This window comes from Medicago sativa, chromosome 5 (assembly GCF_051527215.1).
Source record: "Medicago sativa cultivar Bolivia chromosome 5, Bolivia_mono, whole genome shotgun sequence".
NCBI classification, from domain to species: domain Eukaryota; kingdom Viridiplantae; phylum Streptophyta; class Magnoliopsida; order Fabales; family Fabaceae; genus Medicago; species Medicago sativa.
In genome coordinates, this window is record NC_140753.1 from 2,751,986 (window position 1) to 2,770,690 (window position 18,705).

The 18,705-nt window shown below is 33.1% G+C and overlaps 3 protein-coding genes across 3 annotated transcripts; 2 read left to right on the forward strand and 1 right to left on the reverse strand.

Annotated features, from left to right (window-relative positions):
- The first annotated feature begins 1,163 nt into the window (after positions 1 to 1,163).
- Positions 1,164 to 6,624, forward strand: LOC146919130 (Protein kinase superfamily protein). The gene is made up of 8 exons (XM_085712382.1): positions 1,164 to 2,342; positions 2,806 to 3,090; positions 3,409 to 3,726; positions 4,359 to 4,586; positions 4,931 to 5,031; positions 5,505 to 5,619; positions 5,712 to 5,975; positions 6,166 to 6,624. Exons 1-8 carry the CDS (start codon positions 1,908 to 1,910, stop codon positions 6,301 to 6,303), a joined length of 1,884 nt encoding a protein of 627 aa, XP_085568508.1. The 5' UTR covers positions 1,164 to 1,907; the 3' UTR covers positions 6,304 to 6,624.
- Positions 6,625 to 10,367: 3,743 nt separating this feature from the next.
- On the reverse strand, positions 10,368 to 11,021 carry LOC146919131 (uncharacterized). Its single transcript, XM_085710606.1, has one exon. It carries the CDS (start codon positions 11,019 to 11,021, stop codon positions 10,368 to 10,370), a length of 654 nt encoding a protein of 217 aa, XP_085566732.1.
- A 659-nt stretch (positions 11,022 to 11,680) lies between these two features.
- On the forward strand, positions 11,681 to 16,680 carry Y14 (RNA-binding (RRM/RBD/RNP motifs) family protein). Its single transcript, XM_085712383.1, has 4 exons — positions 11,681 to 12,015; positions 12,106 to 12,242; positions 14,427 to 14,572; positions 16,337 to 16,680. Exons 1-4 carry the CDS (start codon positions 11,760 to 11,762, stop codon positions 16,377 to 16,379), a joined length of 582 nt encoding a protein of 193 aa, XP_085568509.1. The 5' UTR covers positions 11,681 to 11,759; the 3' UTR covers positions 16,380 to 16,680.
- Positions 16,681 to 18,705: the final 2,025 nt, after the last annotated feature.

Consider the following 18,705-nt stretch of genomic DNA (forward strand, 5'->3'; position numbering starts at 1 on the left):
ATCGGTTGTCGTAACTTTTTTTAATATTTTTACAAATATACTATCATAAAAACTTGTAAAATATTAAATATATCTGTTAATATTAAAAGGCAAACATTAAAGTAAGGATTAAAAAATTTAAGCAATAAATATATTTTAAATATTGTGACTTTTTCTTATAAATAAGACCAAAATAAATTTTTCATTTTTTTCATAATAGAACACGAGGTTATTACTTATTTATTAACCTCTTCTTTTATCTTTTTTTATGTTCCTCTACACTGAAAGTAATATTAATAACTTGTAACCAAAAAGAAGTAATATTAATAACTAGTTGGTAGTTATTAACCTCCTTTATTATACCTGAACCAGTAGTTAAAATTAAAAATTAAAAATTTTGGAAATGTAAACACAAGACTGGAGGAGTTATAACAAAATTCAAGCATTTTTTTTTATAATGTAACGGTTATGGATGATTAGCGGTGAAAAATTGTAAGAAAATCTTTAAACAAAATGTGTTTGTGTATGTGAATCAAATTCAAAACTTCAACTTCATTGCATGTAACTTTTTTTTTAAAAAAAAAACTTGGGATTAATGTCAAAAGTCGACTAATCTGAGTGGTTTAATCTCACCGTACACTTGCAAAGGTCCTATTTAAAGCCATAACATAGCTTTGTATTTAAAAAGAGTGAAGATGTAATTTGGTCTTGGACAAATTTTTCACGTTTCAGTTCAGACAAAAAAACAATCAAATTAGTCCTTAACATTTTTAAATTTAGGACGAAATAATCTCTCTATTATTATTTTTTATAAGAGATTAAATTGGGTTGCAGCCAAGTGTTGTTAGAATTAGTTAAATTGAGCTGCAAATAGGTGTCGTTAAAATTAGCAACTGTTTAGAAAATGAAAGCTCATAGCATTAGCAACTAATTATTCTTAACAGTTTTGGTTGTATTTCACTCAAAAAATAACTTTTTGTTATTTGAACTGTAAGAGTGGTTTCTTTTGCAAATTCCAGATAATTATTACACGTACTAAAGTGTTGTCAAATGTAGAATACACGGTCCTACGCAATTTTCGCATTCACACCCCCTAAAATCTATCCTCTTTCCCTCCCTCCAACCATTCTTCCAAATCACATCATAATCAAAAATACAAACAATCTTTTTTCATTTTTTTTTCGAAAAATTTCCACATATGTCCCTACCTCCTTCCTCCTTGTCTTCAATCTCCATCTTTTGCTTTCTATCCAAGATTCATCAACCAGTTAATTTTAAAAAATAATTGGTTTATTTTGCCTTTGATTCAAACAAAAGAGTTAATAGGAAAAACAAAATCTTGTAAATTGTGATTGTGACTTTTTTTGTGCTCATTGCAAAAATTCTTGTCACCCTCCCTCATTGCTCAAAGGTCAATAAATTTTAGCAATTATCTTTTTTGTAATTTTAATTGAATTATCAACCCTTTAATTTCTTAATTAAGGGGTAAACTAATCCTCTTCTTTCATTGTTCTTCTTCATAAACATATTTCTTGTTCATATATATTACCTTTATCTATTTAGAGCCTTTGATTTTCAAAATCTTGTGTCGTCACATTGTGTATGCATGAGTCCTTATTGAAATTCTACAACTGTTTCCAAATCAATATCCTCCGATTCTTGGATTCTTCTTTGGTAAAAAAATGTCACATTGACATATAGATAAATATTGTTGCAACATTGATTTTGTAAGGTGGATTCTTCGTTGGTATCAATATTTGCCCTAAATAAAGGGCACATCTAAAAAGTTTTCGCGGTTAATGTCTATTTGATCATAGGAAATAGAAGGGTGGGAGCTTTTGGGTTCCCAAGAAAAATTCAATTGTAACAACGATTAAATTTCACAAAAGGGTAGTGATATACATATTTTGATTAAAATAAACACTAAGATGGGGTGCATTTGCTCAAAATACTCATCAAAGAAAGAAAAAGTTGAAGAATTTGAGAAAGAAAGTGAGTGGAATAAATCTTCAGTGCAACTAGTTGCTCCTACACAGTTAAATGGGGTTACCATTGGCATTGCCTTGGATGGTTGTAATTCAACACCGCGTTTGGCTAAGGCGTCGTCACAAGTGTTTAGAAGAGCAGAAGAGAAAATCATTCAATTAAATGCTGCTAACAAGAGCCAACATCAAAGATGTATGACATTAACTTCCGGCGTAGATGAAAAAAAACCAGTAATGAGTAGAATACTAAGTGTGCAACATTTTTCAGGAGAACAATATGTTGATTCTGGATGGCCATTATGGTTGTCTTCAGTTGCAGGAGAAGCAATCAAAGGTTGGGTTCCTAGAAGGGCTGACTCTTTTGAAAAATTAGACCAAGTTAGTTCAATTATTTCTCTTTTTTGTTTCATAATGTTTAGTTAGTTTAAATTGATGGCAATTTCTGCTATCGTGATAGGTCGTCCATTGTGGACTAGTACTTAAAAATCACTCAAAATCCAAATAATGACCGAGATTGTCTTCTAAAAGTTGAAACTCATGGTTCTTTTCGCCCTTGAGCTTGAGACGATGACTTGATCGGACCTGGTTTGACAAAAATAAAGGAAAACAAATGAGTCGATTTTTGAGGCACACATGTATGCTTTCTCTTGTTTTTTGTCAAACAGACATGATCAGATCATTGTCTCAAATGTTACATCAAGGAGGACTGTGAGCTTCTACGTTCGATAGTTGACATTACACATTCTTAGATTTTCGAATGAATTTTAAGTATTGGTCAACCATGGATGTGTAACTTGCCTAAACAATTGATTTACACAAGTGAATATTGTTGTATATGCAGATTGGACAAGGGGCATATAGCAGTGTGCATAAAGCCCGTGATCTTGAAACTGGTAAATATGTGGCTTTAAAGAAAGTTAGGTTTTCAAGTGGAGATGTTGAAAGTGTGCGTTTCATGGCAAGGGAAATATATATTTTGCGTCAACTTGACCATCCTAACATCCTCAAACTCGAAGGTCTTGTCACATCTAGAACTTCAACTAGTTTGTACCTTGTTTTTGAATACATGGATCATGACCTTGCTGGACTAGCTGCTAGACCTGGTGTCAAGTTCACTGAACCACAGGTATATGGACATCTTGCTTATTGTTTCATAAAATGTTAATTAGAAATTGGATAATGGTTCAAAATTGCGGTCATGTTTGTTGTTAGGCTGCAAACTTTATATTGCGGACAAATGCAGGCAAATGCCGCCAATGTAGGCATTGCATATACAATGTAGTTACGAAACCTCTAAAACTTTTATAATGCGGCCGCAATTGTAGCTATGGACTATAATTTAGAACTATACACAAGTATAAAACTAAAAACAAACCATATAGTCTTGATTAAGAGAGATATATAAAAGGTTGTGTAGCCTTATGGTATGGAATTGTTTATGCAGATAAAATGTTACATGAAGCAACTGCTATGTGGGCTAGAACATTGTCATAGTAGGGGTGTGTTGCACCGTGACATAAAGGGTTCAAATCTTCTAGTTGACAACAATGGAACTCTTAAGATTGGAGATTTTGGTCTTGCAACTGTATATGAACCTAATAGCAAGGTGCCATTGACAAGCCGAGTTGTGACTCTTTGGTATAGGGCACCTGAACTTTTGCTAGGTTCTACCGACTATGGTGCTGCAATTGACTTGTGGAGTGCTGGTTGCATTCTGGCTGAATTGTTGGTGGGCAAGCCTATCATGCCTGGAAGGACAGAGGTATATATTTTTAATTAACCAATAATATGATTCTTGAATGTTTGGCATTGCTACTATTCTAGCTAGTATTTGTCTTCAAAATGAAAACTTATCATTCATATTTTTCTTTTGAATTTTTTACATCATTCATATGAATTAATATTTAGTTTGTGTTGAGTATGACTTATGTTCAATGATAAATGGGTAGAAGCTCAAGCATAGCAGAGTGAGAGCACCTAGCATTTAGGCATAACCTGTTCATATATTGGCTTATGACTAATAGGGTTTGGGGAGCAAAGAACTTCACATTACGGGTTAGGGTATACTTTTAATTAGGATTGTAGTATTTAATTACAGCTTTGTACTGTTAACACCAAGTATTGCATGATAAAAAAAACTACAACTACAACTATGTTATTGGAGACATAGGCATAATTTGTCGAATTTCGTGATCAATTATTTATGCCTTGTGTGCGTTTATTTATCTGTTTTGTTTAGAGTCGACTTTGTTGTTCTAATAGTTTGGTAATTTTACTTGATGTGTTCTGAATAGACTCATATACATGAAGTAATTCATATTGACGTACTTTCGTTACCGCTAAACAAAGGAAAAAAATTGTAATGTGTTATTGACAATGAATTCATTTGTGCAGGTGGAACAAATGCACAAGATTTTTAAGCTTTGTGGTTCACCATCTGAAGACTATTGGCAAAGAACAAAACTTCCATATGCAACAAGTTTTAAACCACAAAACTCTTACAGACGACATGTTGCTGATGCGTTTAAACACTTTCCTTCTACTGCATTAGCACTTGTTGATAAGCTTCTTTCAATGGAACCAGAAAAACGAGGATCTGCAACTTCTGCACTTGAGAGTGAGGTAATTCTCCACAATATTCTTCCTCTTTTTTCTTTCGTTCACATATAGTATTTGTGACAATTAGTCTATATCAAATTTCCATAAACTTGTTGCTTTTAACACATGCACCTAAATCCTGATGATATTTTACCGCATCTTAGATAAATGACTTGTATATAAATTAAATCCATTTTAATTTACGAAACTACCAAACATATACATCATTTTTCAGAATTTTAAATTTGTCAATGAGCTCCAAGAGCCTATCATTATAATGGAGTCTTTAAAATTGATGGGGTTTTATTTCTTATAATTGTCATGGATATCCTATTTACCTTGTAATGTTTGTGTTGGATATTTGTCAGTTCTTCACTGCAGATCCTCTACCTTGTGATCCTTTAAGTCTACCAAAGTTTCCACCTAGCAAGGAGTTCGATGTCAAGCGTCGAGATAAAGAAGCAACAAGGTATTTCAATATACGTATAATTTTAAATAGAAATTTTCTTGAACTCCACTTAAAAAGTGCACAAACACTCAAGTTTGGTTGATGAACTTCCAACCAACCTTATACTCAACACCTTCCTTTGGAAAACAATTCTTAGCCTCATAACTCACAAGAAAGAAAAACATAATATAAAAAAAAAAAAAATTATAAATCCTCTCTATAAATATACTATGTACGATTAAATAAATGTTAAATAAATTTTTTTTTTATAAATCCTCTCTATAAATATACTATGTACAATTAAATAAATGTTAAATGTGTCTTATTATATTGCCTCATCACACAATTAAATTAAATAAGTACTACAAACATGTCCTACCATAAAAATCTCATATTACCAACTTTCCCCAAAATAAATCTCTTGTATAGTTTGACGCTTTATTAAAAGTGTCGTGCAAATTCATGGAAATTTATTTATTTGTTGATATGATCAGAAAAAATACAGAAGCTGTTAAAGGACATGGGCCAGTAACTGCTTCAAGGGGAGCAAGAAATACCAAAGCATTGGAAACACCAGAGTATAATGCTCAAGGAGATATATCGTTGCCGGTAACATATTTTAACGAAACATACATGTTGATTATTATTACTATTTACTGCAATTTTGCTTGATCTCATGATTGCTTTTAACATTGACGCAGGAAAAGTCGAATACCAGAATGTCTCCTCTTAAATATGAATCACAGGAAGATGATGAATCTAACAACAAGTGTGAACCAAGTAGATCACCTATGCATAATGGTTATACACATTCTGCAATATCGATGCACAGTAAGAGATCAGATTCATCTAGGAAGAATATTCCAGAGTTAAGGACACAAAGGTCTCATTTGAATCAAGCAGCAATAGATTTCTCTGATTCTATTAAAAAGGAACAGGGCATGTCAGGCCGAGACACCGGAATGGTAAACAACAACTTTCTCTTTACTGTTATCAGTTTTCTTAATTCTCTTGATTTAATAAATGAGATTCTATATTTAGCAACGAATGTAGTAATTTTGTCCTTTTGTTTTTTATATGGTCAAGGTTTATTTTTCTTCTTGTGATTTGTGAATATTTCAATTGTGTTTGACTTGTTATTCGTTGCGATTGTAGGGCTACATACCAAAGAAAAATAGAATCCATTGTTCTGGACCATTAATGCCAGCAGGCGGCAACATTGATGACATGCTTAGAGAGCATGAACGATTAATGCAAGATGTTTTTCGTAGTGTCAAAAAGGCTAATCCTTAAGGACTTTTTTTGAGTGTTCCTCAGATGTGAAACTATATTTTGGCATGTATTTTGCTGCTTGATAAAGCAAAAGAAACTCAGAGTTTCAAATGACAAGAATTTGATATGTAGCATAGAATATGGTTGACAATTATTGATGCAAAAAGTGTATCATGGTTTATCATTGCGGTTCTTTGTTGTGGACTTGATGCTAGATATTGATGGAGAAGTTTTCAATGGAATTTTTTTCTTTCTTGTACATTATGCCTAAGGATGTGTTTATATTTGTCAAAAGTAATTTAGAAGTCATTAAACATTTCCATTATCTTTGATTGATTTTTTAGGCCTCCAGATGCATCTAGATACTCGCAATTAATAAATAAAACTTTCGAATATATTTTTTTAGATAAATAAGGGGCCAGAAATCCATTTAAAAAAAAACTAACCAACAACTAAATTTTTCAAATGTTTAACATAACCACAAAGTCAATCAACCTTCACTATAGCTCAATAAACAACTCTAAGTGTAAAATCTTCAAATGTACAGTTTTCACCAACTATTATAAAAGATTATGATATCTATATATATTAATTGAGATCCTATATTATGATTTTTAATATGTCACCCGACCTTGGAATTTTCCATTCTATTCATGTGATTCCATATTATATGTTTATTTGTTATGCAACAATGATAGTGGAAAAATTTTAGGTACTAGACTGCCTTTATGGAAAAAAAAATTGTACCGTTAATTTATGAAAGGAATAATGGTAAGTAACATACGGTCTAACAGTCTTTTTTCAATGCTCTTTTTATATTTGGTGGAATTTATGTGGAATAAAACTACGTTAGAGATAATATTGTTAGCATTTTTCTTTTGAAAAAAGCCCATACTCAATTTCGAATATGTGCAAATATCAACTTCTATACTCATGTTCATACCTACTGAAACCAATAAATCCAATCTTAGATCCATTAGCTAAATAAAATATATTGTTCTACAAACTAATACAAACTTAGTAAAATATTATCATTTTGCTTAGGTTAACTAAAATAATTGGTTTAGACCATAGTCTATCAATTTTCCTTACATTTGCTCATTGTTTTTATTTTTAAAAAAATGGTCATGTGTATTAAATTTTCCCTTTTTTTTGTTGACCATTTGATATCTAGGAGAATTGTCTCAAGCAATTCGTCATATATAGGAGGATATGTTTTATTGGATGAATCATTGTTAGAGTTGTCAAATTGGTAAACCTAAGACATGAAAAATGACCCATATTGGATCTGTCTATGGCTTTCATTTTGCCAGAAATTTGGTGGTCCAATCCAACCTAAAACACACCAGGTAGTTGACATCGGTCAAATCCATATTTCTAACAAGTAAACTATTTTTGTATTGTTTAAAAAAAAATAAAAATTAGAGAACATGTAAACTAATGAAAACTTTTAAGAAGACAAATGCCTAAAAAAGAGGTATGGTCTAGCCTAGGGATGGTAAAATGGATGACATTGGATTTGGATGGATAAAAAGGATCCATTAACAATACTATTTGTAGCAAAAATATATAATCTAATTCATCCATTAAACATAAAATTCATCAAATTTATCCATTATTATATTTTAAATGGATGGATCTTCTGTTGGAATATTTTATTGTTTTATTATATTCCAATATCATTATGTGGGAAAATATCGTAATAATAATTATATTAGCTATTTATCAATTGTGAGCGTTAATTGATTAGTGATCAAATTACGTAATAAGGCTATTAGGTTTCTAATTGGATAATTAATTAAATATTTAATTAGTTGATATGGACTCAATGAGTTGATGTCCGGATGGCCCATTGGGAAACCCTAATAGCCATCCAATATAAATGAGGCTATGGTCCCCAATACACCGTACATGACAAACTCTCTCTTCTCCCCATCTGAAGAGAACTTGAGGCATAAAGGTACTGGTTGAGGAAGAACCAAATCAGCCGCCGCTAACCTTTGTTGTGTGTTTCAGATCATCGTATCCTCTCTTTCTTTATCATTGCCTGAGAGAGCTTCCATGAAAAGCTTTATCCAGGTATTCCTAATACCCTAATTCTTAATATTCTTGATAAATAAAACATGTCGTAGATCCGATCATAATCATGTTCAATGTTTTGTTTGCTTCCGCTATTGATTCATAATTGTTGAACATGTTTTGTGAAATCTGTTTTTATTAAATTTCTAACATATTCATCTTATTCATCTATTAAAGCATATTAAAAAAATTACATATTTTTTAAACTACTTCCAATACATTTTATTTAGACAATTTTTTCCCACCCTACCGGCTTCTCGTGCGTTCTATGAAGTTTGAATTACATACTCAAAAAAGAGCAAGAACACGTTAAAAACACCCTCCAACACTCGAATTTCATAACTGAATTTTTTTAGGAGGGTGGAAAAAGAAATTCACTTTTTTTATGTATTCAACCCAAAAACATTTTTTTTCCAAAAATAATAACAGTTTTTATTGGGCTTAATGTAAAAAAAAAATCTAGGACCAATTACCCAAATCAACTTTGTTTTAAGAAAATTGCTCTTGTCCCATCCAAAATTGCTCCCTCCCATATAAACTGACTAAAATACCCCCCACGTGACTTAAGTCACTCATGTGTTATAACCTGAGCGAGTTAAGTCACTATCGGTTATAACCTGAGTGAGTTAAGTCACCCAGGGATACAACCTGCGTGAGTTAAGTCACGCTCGATACTTTCAGCGGGAGTTAACTCACTCAGGTTGTAACCCATAGTGACTTAAGTCGCGCTGGGTATAACACATGTGTGACTTAAGTCACGTGGGGGATATTTTTGTCAGATTGTATGGGAGGGAGCAACTTTGAATGGGAGATGAGCAATTTTCTTGTTTTAATATGAATAAAAGGCAGTCGTCGATGATGGTCCTTCGACAACCCCTACGACAACAAATAATGGTTTTATGTTAACCCTATGATGGTTTAGTGGCCAAACACCACTTTCCATCAATCAAGTTTGTACCTTCAGTTGCGTCTTGTATTGATCACCCAAAACAATGTAACACTGAAAGAAAGTTTACTTGATCACCAGAATAAAGCAAGGAAGCTAGAATCCACTGTTTGGGAAATCGAACAATGGATGAAATGACAGAAAATAATTTGTTACATTGAGATGTGAAAGAAGAGGTTTCTATACCGTGTGCAAAAAGTTGTTGAAGTGTAAAATATATGCTTCATTGAAATGTAATTGTTCGTTTAGGTGGAAAGACTATTTGTTACCAGTTTATGGAGCTGCTTAGAGTGGAGAATGAGATGACATTCATGAGATTACTCAAACCTTTCAAAATTGTAAATATGTTGACCGTCTAAGGCCGAAAGAGAGTATGCTTGTTCATAGGCCGAAATATGTTGACATACATGCATACTATCATGCATATTTATAATTCATGTCACAAGTATAAGTAGTTTATCGGGGTCCACGATCATAAATGTAACATCTCATGAAATGTTTAGTTGAAGACAAGCATGTTTATAATTATAGATTGACGGTTGATTCCGATAAGTTCAAATATATTTTATAGGCTCGTACCGATTACATTAAGTTGTTTAATAAATTTTCTATTGCACTTGTGATGGATTCCACTTATTAAACCAAAGAGTATCGTCTTATGTTGATTGAGATTGTCGGTGTCACGTCTACTGAGTTGATATACTCTATTTCATTTTCTTATATGATGTATGAGAAGGAAGAAAATGTTACGTATTCTTTATAAAGATGGCGTGATTTGTTGAAATCTCTATATTAGCCTTCAAAAATTGAACATATAGTATATTTTTAATTTGCCCAACAACATGATGGTAACGTATTAGATGGGTTCCATTTTCTTTAACCTGCATTGACCCATCCGAAATCAATCAACATTATCTTTTTTTGAAAAGGCTAAAATGGAATTTTATTACCCAATCAAAGAGTTCTCCCTAGTACAAGGTGTACCAGGAAAGAACCAGAGTCACAACATATGTACAAAGAAAACAGTAAAACCGAACCAAGGTATACAGAGAAAGAAACATTAACCGATGCCCAACATAGTGAATGGACTAAGCCACCAAGCATGACCAAACTGATTGAAATGAGCCGCGGGTTCACCAGGTAGGACCGAACAGACACCCAACCAACGGTGAATAAAGTGCCAAACTTCCCCAAAAAAATGACAATGTAAAAATAAGTGGGGGGAAGTTTCCACCACCCCACAACCACCAACGCACAAACGATCGTCAGAAGCTATAACTCCACGACGGAACAAGTTATCCTTAGTAGGTAACCTGTCACGGAACAAACGCCAAGTGAAAAGAACAACCTTCAGATGGACATCCTTATGCCAAAGAAACTTAGATGAAACCGTAGTGGCTTGATGATACGGATGAACAAGAACTTTGTAAGCACTCCGCACAGTGAAATCCTTGCTTGATTCCAAACTCCAAAGCCACCTATCATCTCTGTCAACTTGTAAAATCACATTTCGAAGAAGTAAACATAATTCCCCCACCATCTCCTCCTCCCACGCAAACAACCCTCTTCTCCACTTCCACACCTCTCCATCCTCCCCCCAACCTAATTGACTCGCCTCAAACACAGACACCTCCTTTAGCAACGACAAATCAAAAAGTCTGCTGAACCTATCCCTAAAAGCCACTCCACCAACCCACACATCTGACCAAAACATTGATCCCTTCCCATTACCCACCTCTCGACTAACATGGTCACTAAACCACCCCTCCCTACGTAACGTAGTGACAGCACGCCACCAGGAAGAGGCATCATGACCTCCATCCAACACACGGCCGCCTTCCACACCATAACGGACCGACAACACCCTACACCACAAGCTCTCCTTCTCAACCAACAACCTCCAACACCATTTTCCTAACAACGCATTATTAAACTCCCTAATTCTCCTAACCCACCAACCTCCTTACTCATACAAACAGAATTCCAATCAATCCAATAAATTTTTTTGTGGTCCTCACTCCCCCCCCCCCCCCCCCCCCCCAAAAAAAAAAAATCAACATTATCTAAAAAATCTATTTTACTCGACTCACTTGACCACCGTCAAATAAGCCAAACGATTAAGTCGATTTGGGTCGATTTTCCATATTTTGTCCTACCCTAGCTTAGCTTAGGTGATTGACACACTCATTTAATTGAATGATTCTCAGATTCTTTTATTAATTAGTGATTTTGATTCTTATTTATTGGAATGATTTGTTACCCAAAAAAATCATTTGAACTCTTTCAAATAGTGTAGAATATTCTCATTTTTCAATTAAAATATATTATACGTTCAATTAAAATATATTATACGTTCATTACTCGTTGTAATTCAAACGAATTAGAATTGGGAACCCTATAGGTTGAATTGAACTACCCTTCATACACTCACTCCTCTCTCTATTCAGCGACGATGCAAGGAAGCGCCGCCGACGGAGAAGCTTTGGATTTCGAGCCAGAGGAAGATGACTTGATGGACGAAGAAGGTGCTGTTGACGCCGAAGCTTCTCCTCCACATCCCAAACTCAAATCCGCCATCACTTCCGTTCCCAAAAAAACCAAAGGTCGCGGTTTCCGTCAGGATTCCGATTCCTCTAACCGTAACTCTCGTCTCGCTGATTCCGGTTTCGATACTCTCACTGCTGAGGGTGGTCCTGGTCCTCAAAGATGTTTGTATCCCCAATTTCAATTTTTGTCAATTTAATTGCGTGATTTTGATTTTAGGGTTTTTATGCTTAATAATGTTGCTGTTTTTGTAGCTATTGAAGGATGGATTATTTTGGTGACTGGTGTACATGAGGAAGCTCAAGATGATGATTTGCAGAATGCTTTTGGTGAATATGGTGATATTAAGAATCTTCACTTGAATCTTGATCGCCGTACTGGTTTTGTTAAGGTGCGTTGTTGATGATTTTTTGCTATTCACTTCACTGTATTTTTTTTTGATACACTTGTTCTTGTGCATTGTTACCCACTCGTATAGATTGACTAGTTTTATGGATAATTTGTTATCATAAATTGATGATAGAAAGTGTTTTGAAGTAGGAAATGTATATGGACGGGTAATGGTAATCTAAGGGTATGATTGTAGGGTTTTGGAGGGGAGGGGGTGGAGGCTTTACTTTTCATTCTTAAATTATGGTTACTATAAAATGCTTTTTAAAATCAATTAAGTTTGATTGAATAGTTTATCATGTTCTTCTTTGATTTTTTTTTTAAATAACAAATATATTTTAACATATTGACTTAGACCTCCAAAACCCCTCCCAACAACATAGATTAATACACTTGTAATTTTAAGAATATTACAACAACATAAATTGAATTTGAATAATTCGTCTAAACCTTCCAAATCCCTTCAAAACCCTCCTCGAATACAATTTTGAGTTCTCCCCAAATTATGAGGGTTTTGTTTTATGAAGAAAAATTAACCCCCCAAAGCCCTCCCCTCTCAAACTCCTCTATTTCCTCCACTTGCTCCTTCCTTTTTTTTTTTTCTTCTTCCAAAACCCTCCCTTGCCCTCTAAACTCCCAAACAAAGACAAAGCCTTAGGCTTTGTTTGGGAGTTTAGAGGGAAGTGAAGGGCTTTGAAAAAAAAAAAAAAGGAAGGAGCAAGTGGATGAAATAGAAGACATTGGGAGGGGAGGGCTTTTGGGGTTCATGTTTCTTCATAATACAAAATCTCCCTCATTTGGGGGAACTCAAAAATTGTATTAATTGTTGTTCTAATATTTCTTAAAATTAAAAATATATTTATCATATTCGTTTATCATTCTCGTGAAAGATCTCCATTTTTCCATATATTTCTCAAACTCCCAAACAAAGCCTAAGTGATTGATTAATGGTAATATTTATGTGATGCTCCTTTTTTATTGTTAACCTTCTGGTTTCCCGAGGAAAGGTACCTTGATATTCCGGAGCATGGTTATCAAATTTTGAATCAGAAGATCTATTTTCGGAATTGAATCTTTTTATGAACCGTAATATACACTGTCTATAAAAATATGACATTTTTAAGTAAGACAAGCGACATAGCAAAATTATAAGCTAATATATCATATATGAACCTTCAAATAATTCAAGTCATGAATCAAATGGCAAGCTGGCTATACAATGTTGACCGACAAAAGCTGGCTATAATTCAAATAATTTTGATATAGAACCATTAGAATGAAATGAGAATCGTTTTAGTGAATTGGGATTCAAGATGGGATTCATCCCATATAGATACAATGATACACACTAACTGAGGTTATTGATGGGTTCTGTTTTGTATCGAATTGAGATACAACTCACATTTATTTTAAGATACCGATAACCATGATGTGGAGTTTGATTGAGAGGTAGGTAAAGTGAGGCCGAAGATTGTTCCAGCATGGGATTGAACTTGGGTACTCTTGATTGATGCAACCTTAACTGAAGTTATCATCTCATATCTTTTCACCGTTAGTTGGACTTAACTTTCCATTTCATGTCTCAGTCATGGCATGAATTCTGCTTTGCTGCACACATTTTGTTATTGACCTCAAGCTGTTACTTTGGGGTTCAGATGGTTGTTGATTTGTTTCTCATGTATATAAATTTTATAAAATGGCCTCACTGCACTCCCTGCAGTATTTTTTTTTCAAATTGATCTTGCTCTATCAGTATAAATCAATGCAGTTTTGATTTTTAAAGGATGTAGTGGATGAAACATATAATCCTTCCTAACAAGTAACTGTGTGTAGGTTATTGTCGTTTCTTTTGTGTTTTATATTTTTATGATGATGCTTTTACTCTTGTTTGCCACTTTCGCTGCTTTGATCTCACCTTATCTTATTTTATTAAGAAAAGGTAAGACTCTTTTTTTTAGACTACTTGTAATTTTGTAAACAGGGTTGATACTTGTCCAAGTAAATTTTCTGCCATCTCCGTTTCTATGTTCATACATCATTGATTGATGATTAATATCAGTTTCAGAAACTGCAGATTGGTTCTCCTTTTCCTGTAACTTTATTTAGCAACTTCTGCTCATTTCTGCATCTGCCATTTTATCATGTGAAGATTTGGTTTCTATACTGATAAGCATTTTGATTTTAGGGTTATGCACTGATTGAATATGAGCGCTCTGAGGAAGCTCGGAATGCAATAGAGAATTTGAATGGATCTGTGCTTCTCACACAAACCATTTATGTTGATTGGGCTTTCAGCAGTGGACCTATCAATGAGTCAGTTAGAAGAAACAGGTAATTTATTTTGGTTTTATATTTATCTACAGGGTAGTATGTTATTTTACAACATTAATCTTGAACAAAGTTCCATGAAGTTTTGGTTTGGGTTTTACATCATTTATTTGAGTTGGTATTTCCTATTACAGCAACTACTGAGTCTTATTCCACAAAGTGGGGTTGGCTACATGGATCAAACCACATTATGATTTGTTATCACAGTTCCATGTTTATAGTCAAGTCATTGGCCTCTAAATATTTTTTAAATATTTGCCAATAGTGTTTGTTGGCCTTCCATTGCCTTTCGCAATTCGGTTGCCTTTTATCTCATCCACTTTTCTTACTATGGAATTTACATGTATCCTCCACACATGTCCAAACCATCTAAGTCGAGATTTCATCATCTTTTCTACAATAGCCTCTACCCAACTCTCTCTAATGCTATCATCTCTAATCCTACCCTTTCTAGTCTTTCCACACGTCCAACACTCAATTCTCATCACATCTTCACTTAGTTTGTGTTGGTTTTCTTCGTCGTTTTCTACGATGGTCACAAGATATTCAACTACATAACTTGTGTGGTATCCAACTGTAAAATTTATTTTTGCCAACACATACTCCACTCTTGAAAGTTTGTAAAACATAGCCTACTGCACATTTTATATATATATATATATAGAGGGTGTATCAAATGAGAGGAGTGTTATAATGAGAGGATGAGAGGATATAATATGAACCGTTGGATCAAAATATACGGTCAAGATTAGAGTCCAATTAGAAAGGCAGAACACACACGATCTCTTTTCTTTGACCCATCTTCCTTCGCTCGCCCTTCTCTTCTGACTATGAAGTCTGTCTTCAACCTGCGAATCTAAATAATCAGAAGCTTGCTACTAATTGCCAACAATCCCAACCAAGCCACGTATGTTTTTCCACGTTTAAAAATTGGAACATATACTATATTTTTCAACCAAAGTAACTATGAAAACATTCAAATATTAAATTAAAATTTAATTTTTATAATTAAGAAATTATGATAAAATACAAATAATCAAATTTAATTTTATGATAGAGAGGAAGTCGATGATTGATGTAAAGTTTGAGGAATCAATTTTAAGAAATATGAAATTGAAGAATTCTAATACAAAAAATAAGCAATTGGAAAGGGTGGGAGTGTCATATATATGAAGCAGTGGCCATAAAACTTAAATCCGAACACCGATTCACAAAATTGAAAAGAAAAACATATATGCTTGTGAGAGAGAGGAAGGAAATCCAGGAAGAAGAAATAAGAAAGGCCAAAGAGGAGCGACGCTGTTTGATTAGGTGTGCCGTGCCTTTCTAACTGGACTCTAATCTTGACCGTATATTATGATCCAATGGTTCATATTATATCCTCTCATCCTCTCATTATAACACTCCTCTCATTTGATACACCCTCTATATATATATATATATATATATATATATATATATATATATATATATAATTCTCTTCTTTGTGGATGGATTGAAAAATGAAGATATGGTGCACTGTCCTAGATTATCGTTAAATAACTTGCATTCCATCTTTCAACCCCGTTTCATTGTATGTATGGATTCATCACAATGAGTTTGTCAGAATCACGATGTCACCGTGATTTTGACAAACTCACAATGATACCAATCTACCAAACATGCCATTGTGTTTAAGCAATGCTAAATGCTATTTACTAACCTTCTTCCCCTTATAAACTTTTCATAGTTTAGCATTTGAATGTTTGGAACTTTGACATTTTGCAGACCTCAGCGGCGCTCCAGGAGTCCTCCTAGGAGGAGATATTGAAAGGGTCTTTATTAATTATACATGATGTCAGTTGTGTGGAACTTAAATGAGCGGTGTGATTTCTATTTGTCCAGTTGTGGATGCTTTTTCCTATACTTATGCAGCTTCCGTCAGATAAAATACATATCGGTTGTTGAGGAATCTTATCTTACATCATTTGTTGAATGTTATTAACTCAAAGTCTATTATGGTTTATGGTGTTTTAACATATCTGTATTGCACTGTAGTAACGTGTTTGTTTCAGTTTTTCTTTATTATGTAATGACATTGTGTTGAGGAAGATAGTATCTCTTTTGGATTGCGTCTTGTGTGTGATGGGCGTGAATGAGTGAACAGCACTAGCGTGTTTCTTTTTCTCTCAATAGAGGCATTTTATTCCTCCCATCTTTTTCTTTGCCACCATGTATTGTATTGTATTGTATTGTATTGTATTTACATGGTAAAGTTACTTCTCCATGCATTTACGTGACATAGATTTCGTGTCAAGGGGGGTCATATTTGTAGTAATGACCTAAGGTAGGTACTACCTTTGAAGGAGTTTGTTGTCGTTTACTCTATTACCAAGTCTGCAAAGCCTAAATCTAAGGGTGGTAGAACGGGTATGCTTTAAGGATTAATCTGTTTGACCCTGTAATTCTAGAGAGTTAGTTTGACACACTCAATCTATTAACCGACTAGAGTGGTTTGGCTTAATTTGAGCATGTTTAGGATTAGAAAGTTTTACTTTTTGCTAGATCTCTCGTAAAGTTAAAACAGGTTTGCTCAACCAAAAAAGAAAAATGAAGTTTCGTTCAAAATTTTAGCAAACTGTAGGATTAAAGATGACGTGCATTGGGACGATTCCATTTCAGTTTTCAACACCCTGATTCCCTGAACCATGAATTGTTTTTTTCCTTGTTCAGCGTCGTGACAAGAGCAAATGATGCCACAATTTTTGTCATAAAAGTTTAAAGTTTCAACTGATTTTGTAATTTATTAATTTAAGAGTTACGCTCTCTTGAGAAATGTTTAAATTACTCTACCTTTCTTTCGTACGTTAAGAAATATACCTTTATCTCGTATGCTATTCCATACCTTCTTACGGAAAATATAGAAAATTACACTTTGCTCCTTTGAGGGAAGTTTGAGTTATATTTCTCTATTATATTTCTCTATCTCTTTGGTAAATACACTCATCTCCCTTGATTAACAAACTAGTAATAAATTTTTTTCTTTTTGATTTAGATCATAAACATATATACTACCTAGACGATAGTATTAAATCTATAGACAATTGATATTGCTTTTACAAATTTATTGTTTAAGAGAGAAAGAATTAATTTATGTTCCCCTCATAATATTGATTGTTGATTGTAGAAAAATATAATAAGATATTTCAGTAAATAATTAACTAACACAATTAGAAATTGAAAGAGACTTATAAAAAAGAACAAGGTTTTTTTTAAGGGGGTCTTATATTTGAGGACAAATATCATAAACAATGAAGCAATGCAAGATAAAATAAAAATGTTGGACAATTTATTGAAGTCAATTAAAAACAAGTATTTAAAAATTTAAAATAAAATTTTTAAAAAAATAAAAATTGATTTCTTAAATGGCGGTTAAAGCTCTTTTTTTTTACATAATATGATATGATTGCTCAGTTAACAATTATCATAATTTTTTTTTGAAAAAAATAATAATAATTTTTTATTAAAATGGATTTAAAACGTAATGCCTATTTAATTATTGAGATATCATAATCTAATTCAAACATCTATTAAAAAAGGAGAATATATTCTACAAGTCCTAACTCAATTGGTAAAAATGTAAAAATTGCAATGCCATACACCGTGATCGGGATTCGAACCCCAACCCCTCCACTTATGTGTGTGATTTTCAATGGTTATTTGTCATTTCGACTATCTAAAAAGATAGAATATAATTTATGCTATATATTTAATTTTCAGCTTTTCAAGGGAGAGTAGCGTAGAGTCAATATTAATAGTTGAAAGTGTTTTTTCTTTGATCAAATAGTCTAATGGTTAAAAATTCATTTTTTAAGGTAAATAAGCGAGGTATTGGGGTTCGAACCACAATCCCTACATATAATATATAATATATCTACTAAATGAGTTAAGTTCGTGGAATGAATGTAATTTATTAATAATTGATGTTTTATATTTGCTAAAGAAAGAGCTTGAAAATTTATGTATGCAACCTGTTTCTAAAGACTAGTATTTATAATTACGTATAAAATGTTTATTGATTTAAATTAAGAAAAAAGATGTATTTTAGAACCATACAAAAAGCAGATAAAAAACATCAAGTTGTAATCTTTAAATTA